At 42.6% G+C, this 12169-nt stretch overlaps 1 protein-coding gene across 2 annotated transcripts in view; it reads right to left on the bottom strand.

Moving 5' to 3' along the window:
• Positions 1 to 9745: 9745 nt before the first annotated feature.
• The window catches only part of LOC121287386 (probable ATP-dependent RNA helicase DHX35), a 61113-nt gene continuing 58689 nt past the window's right edge, over positions 9746 to 12169 (bottom strand). For both annotated transcript variants that reach the window (XM_041205217.1, XM_041205218.1), the window contains one exon: positions 9746 to 10652. In XM_041205217.1, coding sequence (XP_041061151.1) covers positions 10614 to 10652 — 39 coding nt within the window. In that variant the 3' untranslated portion in view covers positions 9746 to 10613. The remainder of the gene's footprint in view (positions 10653 to 12169) is intronic.

Below are 12169 nucleotides of genomic sequence, written 5' to 3'. Positions count from 1 at the left end.
AAACCAACATTTAAAGGTTTCATATATTTTTTAAAGTATTCTGTATTGCCAAAGTGTATTATGTCACACGACACTCAGCCACCTAGTTGCTCACACACTTAACCATATCTCTTTGTAGCCTCTGTGTGTCCTGCTCACAATTTACTTCCACACCTACCTTTGCGTTGTCAGAAAACTTGCATATATCACTGTTGGCCTCTGGGTCTAACTGATTTATATAGATGGTAAATAGCTGAGGCTCCAGCATTGCAGCTCTCTGCAAAATTGAAAATGCCCCATTTATCCCTCCACCCTACTTCATGTCTGTTAACCAATCCTCCACCCATGCTAATATATTAGCCCCACCTCCATGAGCCACGAAAGTACTTTATTGACTATAAAGCACTTGGAAATGTTGTGGGATTGTGAAGAGTGACATACAAATACAGGGTCTTTTTTCTTTAATTAGGAGCATAGGAACAGAAGTACACCATTCAGCCCATCGAGCCTGCCCCGTCATTCAATTAGAGTCATAGTCATAGAGGTCTACAAAACAGAAAAGGCCCTTCGGCCCATCGAGTCTGTGCCAGTCAATCAAGCACCTAACTATTCTAATCCTATTTTCCAGCACTAGGCCCATAGCCTTGTATGCCATGGCATCGCAAGTGCACATCCAAATACATCTTAAATGTTACGAGGGTATCTATCACCCTTTCAAGCAGTGAGTTCCAGGTTCCCACCATCCTCTGTGTGAAAATATTCTTTCTCACATCCCCTCTAAACTTCCTGCCCCTTACCTTAAATCAATGCCCCCTGGTTATTGATCCCTCCTTCAAGGGGAAAAGTTCCTCCTTGTTTACCCTAACAATACCCCACATAATTTTATACACCTCAATCATGTCCCCCCTCAATCTCCTCTGCTCCAGGGAAAATAACCCCAGTCTATCCAATCTCTCCTCATAACTAAAACTCTCCAGCCCAGGAAATATCCTGGTAAATCTCCTCTGCACTCTCTCTAGTGCAATCACATCCTTCCTATAATGCGGATTCCGGAACTGCATGCAATACTCTAGCTGTGGCCTGACCAGCGTTTTATACAGTTCCAGCATAACCTCCCTGCTCTTATATCCTATGCCTCAGCTAATAAAGGCAAGTATCCCATACGCCTTCTTAACCACCTTATCTACCTGTTCCACTACCTTAAGGGACTGGTGGACATGCACACCAAGTTCCCTCTAATCCTCGGTACTTCCCAGGGTCCTACCATTCATCGTGTATTCCCGTGCCTTGTTTGTCCTGCCCAAGTGCATCACCTCACACTTATCTGGATTAAATTCTATTTGCCACTGATCAGCCCATCTGACCAGCCCGTCTATATCGTCCTGTAATCTAAAGCTATCCTCCTCACTATTTACCACGCCACCAATTTTCGTGTCATCTGCAAACTTACTGATCAACCCTTCAACATTCAAGCCTAAATCATTTATATATACCACAAACAGCAAGGGACCCAACAATCGTCCCTGTAGAACCCCACTGGACACAGACATCCAGTCACAAAAACACCCCTCGACCATCACCCTCTGCTTCCTGCCACTCAGCCAATTCTGGATCCAATTTACCAAATTGCCTTGGATCCCATGGGCTCTGACCTTCGTCACCAGTCTCTCAGGAACCTGAAGTCCAAGTAGACTACATGAAATACATTACCCTCATCTACACACCTGGTCACCTCTTTGAAAAATTCAGTCAAATTGGTCAGACATGACCTCCCCTTAACAAAACCATGCTGACTGTCTTTGATTAATCCCTGCCTCTCCAAGTGTAGATTAATTCTGTCCCTCAGAATTGCTTCCAATAGTTTCCCCACCACTGAGGTTAGACTGACTGTTCTGTGGTTCCCTGGTTTATCCCTTCCTCCCTACTTGGATATCAGTACCACATTGGCTGTCCTCCAGTCCTCTGGCCCCTCTCCTGTGGCCAGAGAGGTATTGAAAATTATTGCCAGGGCCCCTGCTATCTCCTCCCTTACCTCATTCAACAGCCAGGGATACATTTCATCTGGGCCTGGAGAATTATCTACTTTTAAGCCTGCCAGACCATTTGGAACCTCCTCCCTTTCTACGCTAATTTCTTTAATTATATCACAGTCCTTCTGCCTGGTTTCCATACCTACGTTATCCCTCTCACTTGTGAACACTGACACAAGTATTCATTTAGAACCCTACCTACATCTTCTGGCTCCACACACAAATTACCACTATGGTCCTTAATGAGCCCTACTGTTTCCCTAGTTATCCTCTTACTCTTAACGTACTTGTAAAATAACTTTATATTTTCCTTTATTTTACCTGCCAATGTTTTCTCATGCCCCCTTTTTGCTCTCCTAATTTCCTTTTTAAGTTCCCCCCTACACATTCTATGCTCTAGGGCTTCTGCTGTTTTGAGCGCTCGGTATCTGCCATAAGCCTCCCTTTTCCTCTTTATCCAATCCTGTAAATCCCTTGACATCCAGGGTTCCCTGGATTTGTTGGTGCCACCCTTTGTCTTTACTGGAATATGTTGGCCCTGTGCTCTCCTATTTCCTTCTTGAACGAGTCCCACCGCTCTGAAGCAGACATACCTAAAAGTAGCTGCTCCCAGTCCATTCTGACTAAATCATATCTGATCTTATTAAAATCGGCCTTCCCCCAAATTAGAACTCTGATTTCAGGCCCATCCTTGTCCTTTTCCATAACAACCTTGAATCTAACGGAGATATGATCACTATCTGCAAAATGCTCCCCCACTGATACCTCTACCACTTGCCCGGCTTCATTCCCTAAAATTAAGTCCAGGACTCTCTTGTCGGACTTTCTACAAACTGGCTTAAAAAGCTCTTCAGGATGCATTTTAAGAATTCTGCTCCCGCTAAACCTATCACACTATGACTAACCCAGTTAACGTTGGGGAAGTTGAAATCCTCCACTATTACTACCCTATTATTTTTACACTTCTCTGAAATTAGTCTACATATCTGCTCTTCTATTTCTCTCTGACTGTTTGGGGGCCTACAGTACATTCCCAGCAATGTGATTGCTCCTTTTCGTTTTTCAGTTCTACCCATATGGCTTCATTTGAGGAGCCTTCTAAGATGTCACCCCTCCATACTGTTGTAATTGATTCCTTGATCAATATTGCAACACCCCCTCCTCTTTTACCTCCTTCCCTGTCTTGCCTGAAGACCCTATATCCTGGACTACTGAGCTGCCAATCCTGCCCCTCTCTCAACCATGCCTCTGTAACAGCAATGACATTACACTTCCATGTATTAATTTGTGCCCTCATCTCATGTGCCCTATTTATCAGACTCCTTGCATTAAAATAAATACCATCCACCCTTGTACCTTAAATAGTCTATCATTTCTATACCTTCCAGACTCACTTGCTCTCTCTTCTAATTTTGGTTGTGCATCTCCCCCTGCTGAACCTCCTTTCAGGATCCCATCCCCCTGCCAAGTTAGCTTAAACCCTCCCCAACAGCACTAGCAAACCTCCCCGCAAGGATGTTGGTCCCATTCCAGTTCAGGTGCAACCCGTCCACCTTGTACAGGTCCCACAGCCCCCAGAAATGGTCCCAAATTTCCAAGAAACTTAAAGCTCTCCCTCCTGCACCATCTCTCCAGCTACACATTCATCTGGGGTAACCTCCTATTTCTATACTCACTAGCGCGCCATGCCACACCAAAAGTAATCCAGAGATTATTACCTTTGAGGTCCTGTTTTTTAATCTGTTTCCTAGCTTCCTAAATTCTGCTTGCAGGCCCTCATCCCTCTTTCTACCTATGTCGTTGGTACCAATATGTACCACGATCTCTGTCTGTTTGCCCCCCCCCCACCCCCCTTTAGAATGCCCTGCAGCCGTTCAGTGATATCCTTGACCCTGGCACCAGGGAGGCAACATATCATCCTGGAGCCATGTCTATGGCCGCAGAAACACCTGTTTCCATTACTATCAAGTCTCCCACCACTATTGCTCTTCCTCTCTTTTTCCTCCCCACCCTGTGCAGCTGAGCCACTCAGTGCCATGAGCATGGCTGCACTTCCCAGAGAAACTGCCACTCTCACCATTTCCCAACACAGAAAAACTATTCTCGAGCGGGATGCACTCTGGGGATTTCCTGACTACCCGCCTGATGCCTTTCTTCTGACTGATGGTCACCCATTCCCTCTCTGTCTGCACTTACGTAAGCTGTGGGGTGACCATGTCGAAAAATGTGCTATGCATGAAACTCTCAGCCCCGCGGATGCACCTCAGTGCCTCCAGCTTCCGCTCACGCTCCGAAACTCAGAACTCAAGTAGCTGCAGCTGGTGGCACTTCCTGCACACGTGGTCGGTCAGAGCGCGAGGGACGTTTAGGACTTCCCACATGTTGCAGGCTGTACATAACATGGGACTGTGTTGCCCTGCCATGCCTCTAGTTGGAAAAAAATCCTTACTTTAAATACAGTAAGAAGTTAAATTATTTTTGTACTTTAAATAAAATCTACAGCCCTTATGTTTCCTTAGCTTAATCTATTTTAAACTGGAGAAAAACACTTACCCACTACTCACCAATCAGCTCTCACCTTTGTGCTGATGTCATTTTTTGAAGCTTCCCTGCACTCGTGCTGGTTCTGATCTCTCTGCCGCTCTCTCGTGCTGTCTTGTGATGTCGCTCTTGTTATTTTCAACAAGAACTGACTGCAGGACACTCTTCCCAGACTGCTTCACCATGATGCTGGCTGCAGGACACTCTTCCCAGACTTCCAATTAAATCATGGCTAATCATCTACCTCAGTACGAGAAAGTGGCACTATCTCCATATCCCTTGATGTCATTGGTCTCCAGAAATCTATCGATTTCTATTTTAACATGCTCAAAGATTGAGCATCCACAGCCCTCTGAGAAGAGAATTCCAAAGGTTCACCACCGAGTGAAGAAATTTCTCCTCATCTCAGTCTTAAATGGCCTACCCCTTATTCTGAGATTATGTCCCCTGGTTTTAGACTCAACAGCCTGGGAAAACATAATTTTGTAAGTGTCAATGAGGTCACCCCTCATTCTTTGAAACTCTGGGCAATAAAGGCCCAGTCTCCTTAAATCTCTACTCAAAAGACAATCCCTCCATCCCAGGGATTAATCTGGTGAACATCTGTTGCACTTCTTCTATGGCAAATGTATCCTTCCTTAGATAAGGGGACCAAAACACTCCAAGTGAAGTCTTACCAAGGCTCTATATAACTGCAGCAAGACATCCTTACTCCTGTACTCAAATCCCCTCTCAATGAAGGCCAACATGCTATTTGCCTTCCTAATTGCTTGCTGTACCTGTGTGCTAGCTTTTAGTGACTTATGAACAAGGACACGCGGGTCCCTTGGGACACTCGCATTTTCCAACCTCTCACCATTTAGGAAATACTCTGCCTACTTGTTTTTTCCATCAAAGTGAATAACCTCACACTTAATCACATTATATTCGATCTGCCATGATCTAGCCCATTCAATTAGCCTGTCCAAGTCATCTTGAAGCCTCCTTGCATCCTCCTCACAACTTACATTCCCACACAGTTTGATATCATCAGCAAATTTAGAAATATTACAATCGATCCCCACATCCAAATCATTTATACAGATTGTGAACCTAGCATGGATCCTTGCAGTAACCCACTAGTAATAGCCTGCCATCCTGAGAATGATCCGTTTATTTCTACTCTCTGCTTTCTGCCTGATAACCAGTTCTCAATCTATACTAGTATGTTTTTGAATTAAAAAATAATTAATAGATTGTTTATACCCATCAACATTGAAAGAGGACTAACCTTCTGTATTGTACACAGAGAAAATGAGGTAGAGGAAGGAGGCACAGGGAAATCAGCCAAGGAATCCAATATATGAGCAGTCAGTAGAAATAAATTTGCAAGTTAGTGGATAGAAAATGAACCTGAACATCAGTACATTAATCGGATAGTTCAGTGAAGAGAACACTTGGGCTTCAATGGAAGCAGCAACTAATGAGATAAGAACTATAGGAGACATGTGCGTAAGTAGATTCCAGTGAAAGTAAGGTTTCGGTTGAATTGAGTTGGTATATGACCACAAGGCAGCAGATATTGCTTTGAGTTTAGAAAATATTTGATGAATTCCATCAATTAGATTGTGGCTTAACTCCATCAAACAGCTCAATTATATCACTCCTTATTCTTCTATAATCAAGGAAATACAAGCCTAGTCTATGCAATCAGTCCTCATAATTTAATCCTTTAGCCCTGGCATCATTCTGGTGAATTTGTGATGATATACTAAGGTAACCTCAAGCTGAATATAACTTAAGGAATTGCTCTTTCACATATGCAACTGTTAATATATAGAACAAACTAGCAGTGATTGTAAACTTGAGATGAAATGTTATGAAGATATTTACGCACATACGAATTAGGAGCAGGAGTAGGCCACTTAGCCCCTCAAGCCTCCTCCACCATTCAATAAGATCATGGCTGACCTGATTGTAGCCTACCCCTGATAACATTTCACCCTTGTTTATCAAGGATCTATCCACTTCTACCTTAAAAAACATTCAAAGGTTCTGTTTCCACTGCCTTCTGGGGAAAAGAGTTCCAAAGACTGATTACCCTCAGAGAAAAAATTTCTCCGTATCTCTGTCTTACATGTGGGACCCCTTATTTTTAAACAGTGACCCCTAGTTCGAGATACTCCTACAAGAGGAAACATGCTCTCCACATCCACCCAGTCAAGACCCGTCAGGATCTTATATGCTTCAATCAATTCGACTCTTACTTTTCTAAACTTCAGCAGGTACAAGCCTAACCTGTCCAATATTTCCTCATTAGGCAACCTGCCCATTCCTGATATGAATTTACTAAACCACCTCTGAACTGCTTCTAATGCATTTACATCTTTCCTCAAATAAGGAGACCAATACTTAACACAGTACTACAGATATGGTCTCACCAGTGTCCTGTACAACTGAAGCATTACCTCCCTATTTTTATATTCAATTCCCCTTGCAATAAGTGATAACATTCTATTAGCTTTCCTAATTACTTGCTGTACCTGCATACTAGCCTTTTGTGATTCGTTAACTAGGACACCCAGGTCCCTCTGTATTTTTAGAGCTCTCACCATTTAGATAATAAGCTTTTTTATTAATTCTTCCTGCCAAAATAGACTATTTCACATTTTCCTACGTTATATTCCATTTGCCAGATTTTGCCCACTCATTTAACCTATCTATGCCCCCTTGTAGCCTCCTTTTGTCCTCTTCACAAATTACTTTCCTCCCTATCTTTGTATCATCAGCAAATTCAGCAACCATACCTCTGGTCCTTTAATCCAAGTCATTTATATAAATTGTAAAAAGTTGAGCCCCAGCATTGGTCCTTGTGGTACACCACTTGTTACATGACACCAACCAGAAAAAGACCCATTAATGGCTACCCTCTGTTTCCTGTTAGCTAACCAATCTTCTGGTTAGCCAATATGTTACCGTCTTCACCAATGAGCTTTTATTTTTCTAAATAACCTTTGATGTGGCACCTTATCAAGTGCCTTCTGGAAATCTAAGTACAGTACATCCATCAGTTCCCCTTTATCCACAGCACATGTGACTCCTTCAAAGAACTCTAATAAGTTGGTTAAACATGAATTCCCTTTCACAAAGCCATGTTGACTCTGCCTGATAGCCTTGAATTTTTCTAAGTGCCCTGCCATAACATGTTCAATAAAAGCTTCCAACATTTTCCCTATGAAAAATGTTAATCTAACTGGCCTGTTTCCTGCTTTCTGTCTTCCTCCCTTTTTGAATAAAGGAGTTACATTTGTTATTTTCCAATCTAATGTTCAAAAGGTAAATTAGTAGGCCCTAGACTCAACTGTAAGTACAGTCCTGGTCTTCTGCCAAGAGTAAGATAAATATAACCCAAAATGATCTTGAATGCAAATTTAAATAACAGGGTGAACAGTATGGGCTCAACACCTCATTCCAGTTACCCGTCTTTTTCAGTGTAACATCTTGTGTTGATGTTGCAAATGCTGTGACAATTGAGCGCATGCTGTAGTTGTGATTAAGAGCAGCTAACACTAATTGGCAAAAGGTTAGGGCACATATAGAAGAACCAATTTCCACCTGGGGTGGGGGAGGCTATGTGGAAGGGAACAGTGGTCTGCGCTTTTGTTATACAGGGTTTTGTGAATAACCTGGCTCCAGCTTTATCCTGTGCCAGAAAGATGTTTAACAAATTAACATCATGGCCCTCTTTTTATGTGAAAATAATTCGATTGAACAAATTCTAGTCCAAATAAAGTTTTGAATTTACCATTGTGATGAACAGTTTTACTGAAACATCATTCCTCGCTACTTCATATGCTGACTGACCCCACTAGCGTCCTTGTATACCTGTATATTTCCTTACATATCTGCATATTTCATTCATTGTATAGTTCCAGCGTTGTTTCTTTCGGGAATCCTGTCAGTTTCCTTTAGTGGGCTTCCCAGAGCAGCTCTCCCTCAAAAGCTGAGAAGGAACACTTCTGGTTTCCATTGTAGGTGGAGACATGATACCCAGCAGGAGTGCAAACCATCTGAGGTCCAACTATTGGTTTCAATTCAGGTTATACTAAATTAACCATTTCTAACAGTGGTGATTTTTCTTTCTTTAGATACCAGGGGGGGCATTGAAAAACAATTGGCGCCAGAAGAAACCTTTCATGAGGACAGGAATGTCCAAAAAAAACCTGAGCTTAGTGGCTGCCAACAGGAAAGACCTGGAGAATTTGCACTGGGTGATCAAGGGGAAATCCTGGACCCTTCTGTGGTCAGAAACCATGCTCTGATAACCTCAGTTCAAGTTCTGGTTAATTAGAATTGTATTTAAAGTCCTGCAGGAAAAGGAATGTGTTCCAGAGGTAATAACATCGTTGGGAGAGTGTTTCCAGCAGAAATTCTAGTGTTTGAGATATGCTGGGTCTGAGAACAGGGTGTTTCTTTTCAGCTAGCCAAATACTCGATCCTTGAACATAGGCAGGCTCCACAGAACTCAGATAAGGCAGACTGCAGCAAATAGGCCAAAGTCAGCTGAAAATTCACTCTCTCTCAAAAGCTTTCCCAGTAATTAGCCTGCAGAGCCTGTGCCTGTCAGTGATGGATTGCTTGGCAAGCTGAAAAGCTCTTGAACTCATCCAACATTCCCAGGCAAAAGGGTGGGCAAACAACCTAGATCCCAACCAATTCGGCTCTATAACTGGAAAGCTTCTGTCTTTCCGGGCTCCACAGGTATGTACGATTTTGTCAGGGAAGAGAGGTTAAATAAGGTTTAAATTCAAATTTAATTTGTTTCTTTCTTCAGATTCCCACTGATTTGCACATGTCAGATCTTGGTTTTCTGATTGAGCAATGTTGCTTTATTGGTGGATAATTGCTGAAAGAACCCTTTCAAAACGCCCAGGCCCGCTAAAGACAAACAGGTCAAATCAGGAATTAAAAATGTACAAGAAGGACTGAACAGCCTGTAAGTTAAGCGGAGTTTGGATGGGAAGAGGCCATAGCTTGGACACTCTTGCCATAGAAGAAACCTATGTGGGCACCTCCTCTATTACTAGCCTAGCCCAGAATGGAAATTCTCATGTGGTAAAAGGAAATGGGTCTTGAACTCTGGGGCAGTGTAAGCACATCTGAACAAAACAAAACGTTGCATGAATTGTAAAGAGGGCACAGGACCACACAAGAACTTAAGGCATGGATTTATTTTGTGATATCTTAAAAAAAAGTTAAGAAAGGAACACATCATAGACAGAAATGCATACAATGTACAGGGACGAAGGCAGCATACTCATTCACAACTATTGTTGAAAGCACTATTCTTCATAGAAGAAGCTGAAGGTTAAATAATGAACAAGAAAATATGCATTTATTGTGACTGTGAACACCCATGGATCACTCTGGAAGCCCTGATTTCAATAGCTGAGTGTATTTATTTCCTAAGAGATATTTTTACAAGATACTTTGCACTGGAGCCTATAATGTTCTCACCTTCGCAGCTTGGACACAGAATGACTCAGTTTGAGACTATGTACACTGTATATAGGTAGGTTGATCTAAAAATGGATGTACAAGCTTATTGTCCTGTTGACTAATAAATAAGTGTGCACCATGGAGGCTCAGAAACCACATATCAAGTGAGTTTAAATACATGCTTCCAATTAATTTGTATATATCTCACTTTGCTGATACAAGCAGATCTTGTTATTATGAATTAGGACTTAGGCTCAAATGAGGCAACATTGCTAAAAAATACAACTCTCTAAACCTGCAAGCTCATGAAAATCAAACAGGACCAACCAGCGAATCAGAGACATAAACATTAATGCAACTGAGTGCCTTTCCTTCGGTGGCTGGATTATCAGGGACTCTGGACCTGTAGACTGGAGATCCCTAAATGAACTCCGCTTTTTAACTTTAACCAATAAATAATCTGATGGCATGAGCTGCATCGAAGTTCATTCACAAACAGATGATAAAAATAAATAGAATTTGGCTTTGCAAGTAGCTGATTGACCCGTCACTTGCAGGGGAGAGCGGAGTCACAGGAACAAACAATCAGGTAACTCGAGCTTTCTTTGCCCTCTGAGAAATGGACTGAAAACAAACAACAAAAATAAAAACAAGATTAGCCACTTAAAGATTTACTTCTTGAAAAACATTTGCTTTTTGCCAGTTTCAACCCCTTCTCTCTCCTGCAGGCAGGGACTCTTACTATAACAACAACTTATATATATATATATATATATATATAGTGCCTTTAACATAATAAAATGTCCCAAGGTGCTTCACAGGAACATTATAAGACAAAATATGTTACTGAGCCACATCAGATTTTAGGTCAGATGATCCAAAACTTGGTCAGAGAAACAGGTTTTAAGGTGCGTTTTAAAGGCAGAAAGTGAGATAGAGCGGCTGAGAGGTGTGGGGAGGGAATTTCAGAGCTTAGGGCCTAGGCAACTGAAGGCACAGCCATCAAAGGTGGAGCAAATTAAAACTGGGGATACTCAGGAGACCAGAATTATATGAGTGAAGACATATTGGAGAGTTTCAGGGCTGGAGGAGATGAGAGAGATAGGGAGGGGCAAGACCATGGAAGGGTTTGAAAGCAAGGATGAGAATTTTAAAATCAAGACGTTGCTTGACTGGGAGCCAATGCAGATCAACGAGCACAATGACGATAGGTGAGCAGGATTTGGTGCGAGTTAAAACATGGGCAGCGGAGTTTTAGATGACAAATTTACGGAGGGTAGAAAGTAGGAGACCAGCCAGGAGTGTGCTGGAATATTCAAATCTAGGAGTAAGAGGTACAAATGATGGTTTCAGCAGATGATGAGCTGAGGCAGGGGAAAAGCTGGGGGAGGCAGTGGCATAATGATACTGTCAGTGGACTAGTAGCCCAGAGACCCAGGGTAATGCTCTGGGGACCAGGGTCCAAATCGTGCCATGGCAGATGGTGAAATCTGAAATCAATAAAAAAATGTGGAACTAAAAGTCTAATGATGGCCATGAAAGCATAGTTAAAAAAACCCATCTGGTTCACTCACGCCCTTTTAGGGAAGGAAATCTGCTGTCCTTACAAGGTCTGGCCTACATGTGTCTCCAGACACCCTCTGAGGACACTGGGGCTCCACTGAGCCCTCAGTGCAGCCACTCTGTTCTCAAGACCAATTAGGGATGGGCAATAAAGGTTGGCCTAGCCGGCGACACCCAGAATGAGTAGAAAAAATTGTCTTACAAAATGGAAATAGGTGAGCTTAGCGATGGCACAAATACATGGTCAGAAGATCATCTTGGAGTCCAGTGTGACACGTGGTTGTGAATAGTCTGGTTTAGTCTCAGATAGTTGCAAGGGACAGAGATGATGCCGGTAGCTAGGGCACAGAGTTTCGAGTGGGGACCGAAGACAGTGGCTTCAGTCTCCCCAGTATTTAGTTGGAGGAAATTTCTGATCATCCATTGCTGAATGTCAGATAAGTAGTCCAATAACTCAGCAGCAGTAGTCGAGAGAGCTGGTGGTGACGTAGAACTGGGTGTTGCCAGCGTTTATTTGAAAACTAGGGTCAGCATGTAGATGAGAATTAGGAGGAGGCCAAAGATAGATTCTTGGGGGA

This window comes from Carcharodon carcharias, chromosome 14 (assembly GCF_017639515.1).
Source record: "Carcharodon carcharias isolate sCarCar2 chromosome 14, sCarCar2.pri, whole genome shotgun sequence".
Classification (NCBI taxonomy): Eukaryota; Metazoa; Chordata; class Chondrichthyes; order Lamniformes; family Lamnidae; genus Carcharodon; species Carcharodon carcharias.
Note: the sequence above shows the minus strand (reverse complement) of the source record. Positions and strands in the feature narration are given on the sequence as shown.